The sequence below is a fragment of the Plasmodium knowlesi genome, assembly GCF_000006355.2.
Source record: "Plasmodium knowlesi strain H genome assembly, chromosome: 12".
Classification (NCBI taxonomy): domain Eukaryota; phylum Apicomplexa; class Aconoidasida; order Haemosporida; family Plasmodiidae; genus Plasmodium; species Plasmodium knowlesi.
This window is the reverse complement of record NC_011913.2, coordinates 3039886-3053401: the sequence shown is the minus strand read 5'-3', so window position 1 is coordinate 3053401 and position 13516 is coordinate 3039886. Positions and strand designations below refer to the sequence as shown.

At 41.6% G+C, this 13516-nt stretch overlaps 5 protein-coding genes across 5 annotated transcripts; 3 read left to right on the top strand and 2 right to left on the bottom strand.

Annotated features, from left to right (window-relative positions):
• Positions 1-736: 736 nt before the first annotated feature.
• Positions 737-1462, top strand: PKNH_1270300 (conserved Plasmodium protein, unknown function; the record flags this gene model as incomplete). Its single annotated transcript, XM_002260000.1, has 1 exon — positions 737-1462. One exon carries the CDS (start codon positions 737-739, stop codon positions 1460-1462), a length of 726 nt encoding a protein of 241 aa, XP_002260036.1.
• Positions 1463-1803: 341 nt separating this feature from the next.
• Positions 1804-2842, top strand: PKNH_1270200 (conserved Plasmodium protein, unknown function; the record flags this gene model as incomplete). The annotated part of the gene is made up of 2 exons (XM_002259999.1): positions 1804-2421; positions 2705-2842. 2 exons carry the CDS (start codon positions 1804-1806, stop codon positions 2840-2842), a joined length of 756 nt encoding a protein of 251 aa, XP_002260035.1.
• A 106-nt stretch (positions 2843-2948) lies between these two features.
• PKNH_1270100 (DnaJ protein, putative) lies at positions 2949-4705 on the bottom strand (the record flags this gene model as incomplete). The annotated part of the gene is made up of 6 exons (XM_002259998.2): positions 2949-3196; positions 3438-3569; positions 3700-3732; positions 3843-3900; positions 4046-4442; positions 4596-4705. 6 exons carry the CDS (start codon positions 4703-4705, stop codon positions 2949-2951), a joined length of 978 nt encoding a protein of 325 aa, XP_002260034.2.
• Positions 4706-6447: 1742 nt separating this feature from the next.
• PKNH_1270000 (ER lumen protein retaining receptor 1, putative) lies at positions 6448-7855 on the bottom strand (the record flags this gene model as incomplete). Its single annotated transcript, XM_002259997.1, has 5 exons — positions 6448-6585; positions 6709-6768; positions 6890-6943; positions 7149-7220; positions 7325-7855. The coding sequence occupies 5 exons, from the start codon at positions 7853-7855 to the stop codon at positions 6448-6450; spliced, it is 855 nt and encodes a 284-aa protein (XP_002260033.1).
• A 3494-nt stretch (positions 7856-11349) lies between these two features.
• Positions 11350-13323, top strand: PKNH_1269900 (CTLH domain-containing protein, putative; the record flags this gene model as incomplete). The annotated part of the gene is made up of 1 exon (XM_002259996.1): positions 11350-13323. The coding sequence occupies one exon, from the start codon at positions 11350-11352 to the stop codon at positions 13321-13323; it is 1974 nt and encodes a 657-aa protein (XP_002260032.1).
• Between the last annotated feature and the right edge of the window lie 193 nt (positions 13324-13516).

The following is a 13516-nucleotide window of genomic DNA, read 5'->3' as shown; positions in this document are numbered from 1 at the left end:
AAAAAAAAAAAAAAAAAAAAAGCAACATCTGCAGGAGCCCTTGCTTAGTGTCGTATGCAACAAGAGTCGCTCCGTCAAGCAGCTCGGTCTGGCAGAGACCCTACGTAAATATGGACCATCCTTTTTGCTCTTCTGAAACGTGGTGGGTACTGTACTGACGGATGGGTCATTAATGTGTTGCATCCCCCGTGTGAAATTTGTACTTAGCTCATGTCCTGGCGTACGCGGTCCATTGCTAGAATGAACGAAAGGGAGTCCCACTTTTATCATTGTTACTGTAAGGGTGAACGGGTTGTGTGTGCGTGTAACAAGGCGCGTAACGTGTTGCGTAACAGGTTTTTTTTTTCTCTTTTTTTTTTTTTTTTTTTTTTTTTAAACGTATCAGATATGCCATGCGCATCGCTTAGCGAGGATCATTTCACGTGGTGCCGGTTTTAACTGAATGATGCTTGGCATAAACTAGCTTTTATTTTTGAAGCAGTTTGTTTCGTTAAATATTTTCCTTCGCATGGATCTCTTTGCATTTACGTTGAAGTTATGAAGAGGTGTTAGTCAGTTGAGCAATTTTGGGATAGCCCTTTTTTTTTTTTTTTTTTTTTTTTCTCTCTTTTTTCTTCCACATCACGACATGTTTATCTAGCCCACTTGACCTTATGTCATATGAGTTTTCCCTTTTGGGACTCTCTTCCATATTTCCGTTTTTTGCCCCCTCTTGGCGCGCGAATGCCACAAAATTATGAACCGGAGGAACGTCGGATTGGCGGCTAAATGCTTGGCCATCCTCTTTACCTTTTTCTTCTCCACCACTGAATGTAAAAGCAGAGCAAGGCAAACTTTTTTTTTGAGCCACTTGGTGGGAAATACAAAACGGGGAAATAAGACATGCCCTAGTGGGAGAGGCCTTATCAATGGCGCTTACCGCGTGGACAGAACTACACAGTGGCGGAACAACCATTTGAACTTCTCCCCAAGTGGAGGTGATCCCTGTACACACGGAAGGTGTGCAGGACGAACAGGAGTTGGAGCTGCGCAGAGGGTTCGCAGGTGGGAGATACTACCTGGCACGCACGCCAGATCAACCAGTATCCCTTCCACTACTTCTATAAGTAGGTCTACCAATAGGCTTACTACCACTTCATCCAGCCCCCCCCTGTGGGCTCGCAAAATCGACCAGAAGGAAATAAAGCGGAGGAAAAACTACCAGTACGCATTAAAGCACAAGTATGATAAGAACGGAAGAAGGATAAAGGATATAAACAAAGAAAGGAAGTCTGTCAAAAAAAAAAAGCTATTTGACTACGAAGGCTTTAAGGTGGATAAGATCTTTGCGTGCCTCAGTGAGGAGGATATGCAGGAGTTGCGGGATGAAGAGTTGAAACGAAAATCTGGGGAAATTCTCCACAACAATAAATATATTGATACTTATGGCGTAGAATCAGAGACGGACTTGGACGACATGTGACTAGCGCAACTCAAGTGTTGTCAAGTTGTTGCTCTGTTTAGCTTTTTTTTTTTTTTTTTTTTTTTTCTGTTCATATTTTTTTCTTTTTTTTTCCCCTTTTTTCGCTAATTTGTGCATATTCACCTGTACCGTTCATACAAAAAAGTTAGCTATTTTATTATTACTATTTTATTTTTTTTTTCTGTGCCACATTGATTTTGATTCCTTCGCGTAAGGTTTACCCACAGAGGAGTACTTTCCCTTTGCAGTTTCCTTCTCTGCCTCGCCCCACACACATTTGCACACACGTAGGAGTGAAGGGCATCATCGTAATCGTGCCCTTGCCAATTTTCTCCCACAAGATGATCAAGATGATCAAGATGAGGTACCTTCCAACCAGGGGGACGACCCTCTCTTTCGTCCTGACAACACTTTTGTTTATCCTGTACAATGTGAAGATATTCATCTTATCGGAGGGGAGAAGCTTGAAGGGGTACCACCACCTCACGGTTGATTCGTCTCTCCTGACCCCTCTGCGACATCCTTACGAACGTGGATTTGAAGGTGGACGTAAAAACATGGGTTGGAAAGGGGAACGTACCCCTCTGTTAAAAATCCCCCAGTTTCACTCTCCCAGGGAGGATCATAAAGTCGACCCCGCAATGCTTAAGCGGTCATCTTTGCCAAGTGCATCCATTTTGATGAACTGGAAAGATGATGTAAAAAAATTAGTAAACAGGTGGGGACTACTTAAGACAAACCGAGAGGAGAGTACAGAAGTGCACCCCCTAAAGAACTGCCGATGGGAAATCACAACGTTCAATTTTCTCTTACAAAAGAAGTCTTCCTTTTTCATCCACATAAACGAAAATGGGACAGTGAAGATGCCTGACGATTTGCAAGGCACATGGTCCTACAGCAATTATTACTTAACTTGGACTGTGGAGCATGAGGACAGGCGTGTCTACTACACGGCAGAGGTAAGTTCATCGAGCAGCGAAAAGCGGAGTGACGACTATTTTTAGGTTCTTCCTTCCTGTGGCTATCCATTTGAACTGTGCTATTCCATGAGATGGTCTACTCATATATATATATATATATATATATATATATATATATATATATATATATATATATATATATATATATATATATATATATGTTAGCTGATTCTTCGGATAGTTTTCTCCCGATTGTATATAAATATATATATGATGCTATACCATCCACCACCAACAACAACACCACCTCTTCCCCACACAGCTAATCTGGAACGCCGACAAGAGCAAACTAGTTAAGGGCATCATCTACGAGGAGAAGAAACGACAGCGCTTCTTCTTGCCTGCATACTTTTTCAGGAAAATCCTCGGTTCTTTCGAAGGACGCGTTTCCTTGAAGTAGTCTTCTTCTTCACAGTTTGGTTAGTTAACAAGTATATAGGAGAAGTGCATTTTGAATGAGATATTATCGCGGTATGAACGTTCACGGTTTAGTCTTTCGTGAAGGATCATCTCCGTCGTAGCATGTGGATGAGGCCTTGTACGATCCTTCGAATAACTTGTATAACAATATTAACAAGGATCCTTCTCATGGCGATGGAGATGATTCCGTATCCATATCGTACAACTTGTTTCACCATTTTTTTTCCTTTCTCGCTGTTTGCATAATCAATGAATTCACTTCGACGGGCACGAGGATCTACCTTGTTAAAATTACTTTTGTAGAAAATATCAAAATCAGACATGTCATCGTATTCTATCGGAGAAAAAAAAAAAAAAAAAACGGTGGGCACAGAATTTCCAGTGTATCGTGACCGCCTTGGTGGAAAAGAAAAAAAAAAAAAAAAAAAAAAAAAAAATAGCACAAAAATGGATTAAGCGAGGTCAAAGGTGATCGAATGGCATGGAAGGGGCCTCCTCCACCTTTATGTCATTTACACGTTATATATGGAAGGGCGCTGTAGACCTTTCGCACCTCCAGCTCCGCGTTCATGCACCTTTGCTGTTGCCGCTTATCTCTCGCTCCGTGATTTCCTGCTTCACAACCCCATTGTGGTAGGTAATTATTTTTGTTGTCTTTTCAATTATTTTTTTCCCTCGTGGTATTATCTCCGTTTTTATGTTCGTCTCTGCGGGGAGTGGAAATGGCAAGAGGTAGATGGAAGTGGTTGGGGGTGTATCGAAGTGGTGGGATGTGAAGCGAATGTAAACTTCCATCTTGCTCATGGAACTATGAACAAACTCCTCCACGGGATTTACGTTTTATATTGTCACTGTTGCTCCGGTAGGATCCTGCGAAGAGGGAAAGGGGCCATCTCAATAACTTAATTTCGATGTGGCGAATGGTCGGGTTAAAATTCATGCAAGAGGGTGGGTGTGAAATCCAATGTGGTGAGCTTTACCCGGTACTCCGAATTTTGTGAAAAAATCATTCTCCATCCCTCTGGGAGAGAAATTGCCCTGAAGAAGGAAAACAAGTTAAAGGTGCGGTATGCAAGAAATGGGCCCAAGGGATGATGCATTCATTTGTAAGGGTATGTTGTGCAGGGACCCATTGCTAGGCCCTCCTCCAGAGGTGCCACTCAACTGATCATTGCAGTGTTACCTCCCCAAAAAGGTTGGATTTAAAAATATCATTAAGGTTCATGGTGCCAAAGACATTCTTGAAGACCTTCTCAATTTCCTCATCAGTCATTCTCCTCGTCTGGTAAGCGTAATTTGTTCCGGTATTACTATTCGTGTTGGTGTAGTTGTTTTCAAAGTGGCCAGAGGAGAAGCCATTATTCAATTGACTATCATACATCCGTTTTTTATTTTCATCACTTAAGGTCTCATATGCTTCTGTTATTTCCCTAAACATTTTCTCCGATTCCTTCCTATTGTTTGGATTCCTGTCTGGGTGATACTTCAGGGCTAGCTTTCGATACGCTTGCTTTATTTCATTTTTACTACTGTTTCGTGGAACGTTTAGAATTTCGTAGAAGTTTTTCGTGCTGAATGGTCTGCATGCAGAGAAGAGGGGTGGGTGTGCGTGGCGAATGTTGAACGCGTCGTACAGAGTGCTCGCGGGGAAGTGACAATGATGCGACTGCTTAAATGATCGACGAAGCCACAACCCTATAGCCGCATAACCACCGCGTAGCTTGGTAGTATACCTTCTCTGAAAGGCGCAATTGGGAACCTCCTTCAACAGGCGCCTGTGGATGACGCCTGATATTCCCAACCCATGGGAAAAGCCAAAGTACCGCTTACGAATGAAAAACATTTTTATAAATAACTGTGTCGGTTGGAGATTTACTCCGTGGAGATAACTGCTGGGGAGGCCTACGAACACCACAGAGGATTGACACTCCGTTGAGATGACTCTTTTTTTTTTTTTTTTTTTTTTTTATAAAAGTGTACTCATCCAAGAGGTGAAAAAAAAAAAAAATAAATAAAATAATTTCCCTTTATGGGGGGTAAGAAAGTACGTAATTCCACGTCCGGATAGAGAACCTATTTAAAATGGGGGTGTTGGCCGCTTAAAGTTGATGGTCCGTCAAACTTCGCCCACATTTGGTGCACCTCGTTGTGGTGACGAGGATAACTCAAATTAAGCACCATCACATTTTTCCCCTTAGGTACAAAAATACGAAAAAAAAAAAAAAAAACACTCATAACAATTTTTATTTCAATGAAGTGGCACGCACATGATAATATACTCCCCCCCTTTTCCTTATTGAGGGAACCCTCATAAGTGAACAGCCCAAATGGTACCAGCTCCTTCCTCCCAATATCAGACCCTGTTGTCTGCCATACTACTGCATGAACAACTGGCATGGCACAGAAACTCAGTGTGCCCTTACTGATAAACAACGGTGCATCCCTACCCCCCCTGTGAGGTAGGTACGCACGCACGCTTTGACAAGTGATAAAATTTACGAAGGGGGGAAGAGTCTTTAAGTGCTTTAAAAAGAAAGAGACCAGAGGTCAAGTGAGGAACAGACGGGAAGAAAGATGAAAAGTAAAATATAAAACGGGGGAGAAAAAAAAAAAAAAAAAATTCTTCATTTGTTTTCTGTTTTTTTCCTCCCCACACACATATATGCACATATATATACATGAAGGAAAAACAAACAACCAATTCGGTTACATGGGAAACGGTGAAGTGGTGAAGTGGTGAAGTGGTGAAGTGGTGAAGTGGAGAAGTGGTGAAGTGGAGAAATGGGACGTTGAAAAAAAAAAAAAAATAAAATAAAATAAATAAAGGGGGGAAGCTAAGAGAAGAGGAGAACACACACACACATATACACGGCATGGGTATACATAAATGTATGTACATGCACGTGCCTACATTCCTCCAAACGATAAACTGATAAAAATAAAAAAAAAATTTAAATCCACGCATGGGTCAAAACGCAGACGGAGAGCAATGCGCATACCCAGTAACATCACAACGTTCAGGTAAACCTACATCAAAATGGACACACATAAACTTATCACATGTGTATGCAAGGAGGTAAAATGTACAGTTAACATTAAAAGGAGTAAAGAAAAGAGAGGGGGCGGGGAAGTCAATCATGCACAAAACGAGGGTTCTTATGATGAACGTGTGCATGGATAATAAAATATGGATTGAAATTTAAAACCAGTGGACACAGATATGCTCCTCCAATTCGAAATAATACACCACCACCCCTACCTTCTCCCTTCAGGAACATCTTCCCCTCATTGCATAGCACCCCTGTATTTTGCTTTATCCTAAAATTTCGTGTCTTCTCTTTCGAATGGGTAATTTTGCCCTTCTCTCTGTTTGCAGGATCCGGGCACTCCTACATGTAGGGTATGCGCCACGATCGCGACTCAGTCGATACTGGTACTTTTCTCATAGGCAGTTAAAATTTTGATAAAAAAAAAAAAAAAAAAAACTCCTTTCCGTAAGTTTTATTCTTTTACCTTTTATTTTTTTAAACTTTTTTTTTTTTTTCAACTTCCCTTTTCCTTCCTCCTTGAGAAGCAAACACTTCTTCACACATTTTCATTTAACAGGTTGTCAAAGGAGACTCCCTTGCTCAGACATCGAATGTAGTGATATATGAAGTCTCCCATAAGCACCAACTGAACGATTTGCATTATTACGACCCACACACCAACGTACGACTTGATCTGTAAAAAGGGGGGGGGAGGGAAGAGTTTGAACAAATGGAAGAGGTGTACATGCACGTGCAAGGCAATGATGTGCGCATCGCGTCACCAAGGGAAGGTAACCCGCATGCATGTTTCCATTACGATGTTATCCGAGGAATTCAACTCCTTATGCGACACAATCCAAAAGAGGAAAGACAAAACCTAAAAGGTGGACACGAAAAGGTGGGGAGGAATGCCAAATCAAACGGTGAATAAATATTGGGGGGGAGAGAAAAAAAAAAATGCACTTTTTTCACACACATATTCACCGTAAAGGGCTTACCTTCGAAAGGGCTTGTGAGGCCAAGAAGTGGGTGGTAAAAGCTGCCACTTTGCCCTGAAGGGGGAGAGGGGAAAGAAGAGAAAAAATGTGGCAGTTTCGCATTGCAAAGTTACACGCGCGGGGGAAGAATAAAAAAAAAAAAAAAAAAAAAAAAAAAAAAAAAAAAAAAAAAAAAAAGTTAGCCAAAGATGCGAGAAAAATCGTCTGAACAACATGAACGGTGCAGGTATTTTTTTTTTTTTTTAGGCTCCCTTTTTACCTCCTTCTGAAACATGGACAGCTGCGGTAGGACGCACACGGACTCCAGGTATAAGGCAAAGGACCAGGCGACCTGCAAAGTGAAAATGAGTTGGGGAATTCACGTCAATGTTTAATTGTGTGGTTGCGCAAATTTTGTTTTTGCCGTTCTGTTGGTGCTATCTGCTCTGCACTTACATCAGCCGGGAAAAAGGAGTTCAGCGAGGGATGCACGAAAATGGCGATGACAAAGGCAGGGATGATTAAAAAGAGGTTGTTAAAAATATCGTTTGTGGTATCGTAGCTATTTTTGTATTTATATCTGCACAGGTACACGATACAGCAATTGATGAATAGCGAAATTGCTTCGACCAATTGGTAAAGCCAGTCCCCACTTCTATCATAAGGCAGGTATCCTTCGAATGGTACGATGGAAAACAGCCTAGCCGTGTTGAGGACAACGTAGCATTCCATCATCTTCAGAGACACTCCTGCACAAGACTTATTCATTTCTATTTTCACAAACACCATGAGGAAGGAGAACATGCTAATCACGGAAGACAAAGTTAATAGGAAGGAAAAATCTCCATCGGAAAATAAGTGGTAAAATACAAATACGATCAGCAGGAAGAAGCAGTAGATTTTTATGGACGCGCTGTGGTCTGACAAGTACCTTTTCATTTTCTCCACATCATTCACTTTTCGCATGAAGTCGTTTACGCTCTTCATTTTGATTGATAGGGTGGGTGAGTCAATTCGGTTACGCTTTTGCTTGGGGACAAATCTGTGTTCCGATTACTCTCGTCACTGTTTAATAAAAGATCAGCTAGCTATCTACGCACATTCCAACACTCGCACACATTCGCCTGTGTATATGGGTGTGTCGAGTTTATTTTCCTGCGTGCTCGCGTGCGTATATATGAATTGTTTTAAAAGAGTTTTTGAGCAACTGTTCACTTGGATGCGGTGCGAAGATCAAAGGGGGGGGTTACTACATGCGCAAAAATATCAACCTGTAATACATAGCACACGTTCTGTTGAATTTGCCGCATTTATCGCACTGGAGGCGCTCTCAATGAGTTCTGTTCCGTTTTTGTGTTTTGCCCTTTTCCCCTGACGATGGTAAGAGTTGGTCCGGTGATTCTTTCACACCCTTTGTGTTTTTTGTTTTTACATGCACCTCCTAAGGTTTAATTATAATTGCCCCCGTTTGTTCTTATCTTGGTAGCAAAAAAAAAAAAAAAAAAAAAAAAAAAAAATTGGCGAAAAGACTATTCGGGCTGACGTAATAAGTGGGGATTATGCGCTTCGCTCCTTCGTTTCATTGGGGTAATGATCGATCTTAAGATTGATTCGCCAAACGGTTTGTTTATAAGCGTAGGAAAGGATGTGGGGGTAATACATGAAAGTATGCACATGGGTTATGCGTGTTGGCATTCTTGTGGGCATACAATTTATATATATGTGTTGACATGCGTATGAACATGCATGAGTGCATGGGCCTCCTTTGTTCATGAACGAACAACGAATGAACTTCCTGCTCTGCGCATTGTATTTGTATGCACGTCACTTGGCCAGTTTCGCTTCTCTTTCCTGCCTTCCGATCTGTAACTCTCGTGCGGATACGTTTGCGCTTGTTCGTATTTTCCTGCTCAGCATAACCTGTACTTTGTGACATGCGAAATTGCAATTATTATTTTCCCGTATTCGCTACTTGGCTACTTCGCTTCATAACGCGATGTATCACTTTTTGATTCACTTTCGGTTGGAAGTATTCCGCGTTATTTTCCTTGCATATCATCTAAAACGGCTGTGCATTTTTTTTTTTTTTTTTTTTTTTTTTTTTTTTTTTTCCCTTTTTTTTTTCCGTCATCGCTTGTGCTTTTTTTTTTTTTTTTTTTTTTTTTTTTTTTTTCCTTGCCAGATCAGGAGGTAAAAAAAAAAATAAAATAAAATAATAAAATAAATAAAAAATAAATAAATAAAAAAAATGAATAAAATATAACCTTCCCATTTCGTTACCTACTCTGTGACGAGGACATTGATGAAATACACGCGAACACGATAGTGTGATTTTCCTTCTTTATCATAATTGTAGCATAGTGATATGGAAAAAAGGAAAATATATATATTTTCCGCAGGGGAGGTACGCCCTTTTTCCGCTCATGCCCCGCTGGCGGTTCAACAAATCTGGGAACGCGATGTATAAAGGGGAGATAACGCGAAAATGGAACAAGGGGGTGTGGGGGCGTGTCCATTGCGGGAAAACTGCCCTCCGTGTAAGGAGACATGGGGAGAGGAACCCCGCCCACTACGCGCTTTCCCAACGCTGTACCAACGATATGTTCTTCCGTCTCTCTACATTTGGTTCAACACAATACAAGTATTTATACGGTACACAAGTATTCAGCGTTTGAGGCTACTACCCATGTTTTGTCATTCCATCGAAAAGACCACCAGACAAACCATTACCGTGGATGATAGCTTTATATTCGCCTTCTTCATTACTTCGGTGTATTCTGTTGTGGAATTTTTTTTTTTTTTTTTTTTTATTCCCTGTCCCCTCTTTGAATAGAAAAGAAAAACGAAAGAACGGAACAAATTGGGTGCCTTTCCAAATGTAACAAATAAGGGTAGAAGGACACGCTGGTGGAATATGCATGGTCGTTCTTTGTCCCAACCGACTGGCACGTATCGATGGATCCAATAAACGGTGTGCAATTATTTTCCAAAACTTTGGTTTTCCCATTTCTTTGCAAAGTTGTATGATCCACAATGGTGAGTTAAGCATATTCAGTCAATTTTTTTTTTTTTTTTTTTTTTTTTTTTTAGCTTAGCTAGCTAAACGTATTTTAACAGGCCTCCACTCGAATGGCGCCCTCTGTTTGGTCCTACGCATGGACAATCAGTCACATAGCAGAACTGTTTCTGTCTGTGCGAATGAACTGGAGGGTGCAATAATTTCGCTTCTCCCACAGGACTCTCCTTCCCATTTCACTTGTGTTCGTCGAATAGGCAATGGCAGTCATTCCAACACCCCATCAGGGTACCTCACGAGAGTGATGTCCCATTTTAGGGGTGCTTTCCTCAGCCATGTGCATGTCATCGTGGTTTGCACAACTCATCAGTTCGAGTCGGTGTGGTAAACATGAAGGATATAAATAAAAAAGTTATTTAAAGGCACATGTAGCTATGGGACCTGTACGTGTCCGTTTCCGCAATCTCCCCTTTCCTTCTCCACATGTCTGTTCCCTTTTAAATATTGAAAGGAAAACGGACCGGTATTTTCTCCACACACACACACACACATCGTGAATATCAATTTTGTGGTGGAGGGGACATGAGTAGGTGAGGAGCTGTCATTTGAATTTTAGTTTCGCTTGGCACACACCGACGAATTGATCAGTGGGCGTCTGGTAAAAATGTACAAATGGGAAAAAAAAAAAAAAAAAAAAAAAAAAAAAAAACACTGCATAAGAGGAACTCTTTTTTTAATAAAAGGAATATACCATTTGGAGATATTCCCTTATCATTTAACTTGGTAGGCTTTTCCTTTCCTTTCTTTTCTGTTTTTTTTTTTTTTTTTTTTGTGTGTGCGGCAAGGTACCTTCGCGTGCTGGCTGTGCAACGGTGAATGAGTCCAGGGGAGCCTTCGCACACGTTTAACTTTACATCAAATGTGGCGATGCCGATTGGGAATTGTCGAGGCAACGGACCCCGATCGGCATGGGCATGGGCAAATAGATCAACACAAGTGAATATCGTCTAGCCTTCCACAGTGCACATAACACCGAAGGGTGAAGGAAGAAGTTGTGCACGCAAAAACATAGTTCCTTTTCCACACCTTTGTTTCTTCCAACTCTTTGTATGACCCTCCCCTCCTTTGACAGTGCTCTGTATTCAAAATAGGAGGGGAAGAGCTTTTTCCTTTAGAGGAAAAAAAAAAAAAAAAAAAAAATACAAGTGACAAAGAACCAAAGACTTCAATATGACCGCATTCGTTTGAGCAAACCATCAACTACACTGAAAAAGAGAAAAAGATTGTCCCCCGCAGAAAAGGGGAAAGCTTAATCTCTAAGGGGGGGTGGTGGCACAAGGGGGTGGTCTTCCCGAGGTGGCCAAGAGAAACAGATTCTCCAGTATACATATGCATCATCACCACGACTAAGTCCGGTGAGTCATCTTTTCCGATATGTATACATATCCATTTTCAAGATCTGCTGATGGAAGAGAAGCCCAATCAGGCATTAAGTACCCCCCCTGTGGAGGGCATGCTTGCAGAGGAGAATGTGGAAGAAGATGCTCCTGAAGAAGAGACGGAAGAGAGATGTGGAGTCTCAACAGGAAGTAACCAAAGTCACTCCATCGGTAAGAAGGATAACATAGACGAGGTGTTCAAAATTGTAGAAGAGAAAATAGATAAAGATGTGGCCCTCGTTGATGATGCATCGAAGGCCATTATGATGTTAAGTGGGGTGTGTTCCTTGGGTCAGTCAGATCGGGGAGTTGAGGAGGGAGGAAAAAAAAACACGTTTATGCAGAAGAACGTACACAATGAGGGCAATGGTAATTGTGCCGCAGGAACCGTAGTTGCACAGGGTAGTGGCGACTGCTCCAAGGGGGCTACGCAATATAAAGGAGAAGTAACACATGAAGGAGAAACAAACAACATCGGGAAAAGTACCCTCCACAATGATACTATGATCAATCGTGATAAGTGCGATGATTCCGATAGCAACTGCGATGTGGATACGTGGTCTAACGTGAGTTATCTGTCAGTGGATGAGGACAGCCTGTACAACGAGGTGGCCGAGGTGTACGCGCCTACGCCGAAGCGGGAGCAGGGAAAGTGCAAGAGGGAGGAAATGAGGCGGCAGATGTTGAAGTGCGACGAGGAGGCGGAGAGACAGGCACAACAGGCGCGCCAAAGAGGTGAACCATCTCCAGAGCAAGAGCTACCAGGACAGCCTCCTCCGGTGATGGAGTCTCCGCCCCTAACCCCGTTGTCTGAGGGAACCCAAGACGATTTTTCCAAGAAGTTGTCCCTGAACGCAATAGACAAGTCATTCATACAGATCCCGTTGAAGTGTATCCTGAACTCTTTCCGAAATATTCAAAGGGAGCTAGAAAAGAACTTCACCATCATCACGTTGTTCATAGAGAAGAAGTTACTGAACTTAACGGACGAGGTTTATCTGAACAAGCTAAATACTATTATCGAGAAAATGGAATCATTACGGAGCAAAGTGCTGGAATCAAAGATGCTTTTGAATAAATATGTTAACCGTTTGGCTAGTCGATTGAAATACATTTATTTTGAGGGAGATATCCAGTTAGAAAATTTGAAGCATGATTTTCGCTTCGAAATGTATGAGAATAGAATTAATTGGCTAGTCGACGGGTACTTATCTAGATACGGTTTTTTTGATACGGTCCAAATATTTTCAAAAAGGTACAAATTGAAAAATTATTCAGATGCAGATGTGTACAAAGAATATCTAGACATAATAAGTGAGCTCAAAAATTACAACATCAAGCCGGCACTAGAGTGGTGCCAAAAATACAAGTCTCAGTTAAAAAAAATCGATTCGAATGTAGAAGCAGAGTTGCATCTACAATTTGTTATTAGTGTAATTTCTGAAAACAAATTTCTTGAAGCCATTGAATATATAAAAAAAACAGTTTCTAAACCGGATGAGCAGATTTCCCCTGATATCAAGTTCCTCGTGACATACATTGGGCTCTACGGATCCAACGAGAAGAGACACTCCACAGATGCATTACGCCGATTCAATCGGAGAAGATGGAGTAAAGTTATAAAATCCTTCCAACATGTCTATTCAGAAATAACGGGTGTCCTGAACAAGCCTCTGTTAGAACTGCTACTGAAAGCTGGAATTTCGGTCGTCAAAACGGAGCAGTGTGGAAAGAACAAATCTACTAAATGCCCTACGTGTATCAATGAACTTAAGCACACTATTAAGGAGGTTCCACATATACAGAAAACCAAGAGCTTCTTTGTTTGTCCCTACACCAGTGAAGTGATGGACGAGAAGAATCCGCCCTTCACCACCCCTGCGGGACACGTTTTTTCCGAAAAAGCCATCTCCCTGTTCGTTAAGTCGGAAGATATGTTCGAGTGCCCCGTCACGGGGGAGAAGTACCGCATGCATGATCTGTCTCGACTTTTCATTTGAGGGAGGAGCCAACCATGACAAGCACAGTGCCAAGGGAGTGGCAACATGATGACGACCTCCTCAAACTGTGCTTTCTCTCACCATTTGGTTGAGGAATTAACTTTTCACACGTGAAGTAGTACAACACCACGTATGGTTAAAGCTCTCCAGTTTTGCATACAACTAAGCCTGCTCGTACGAGTGAGGAAGTGCA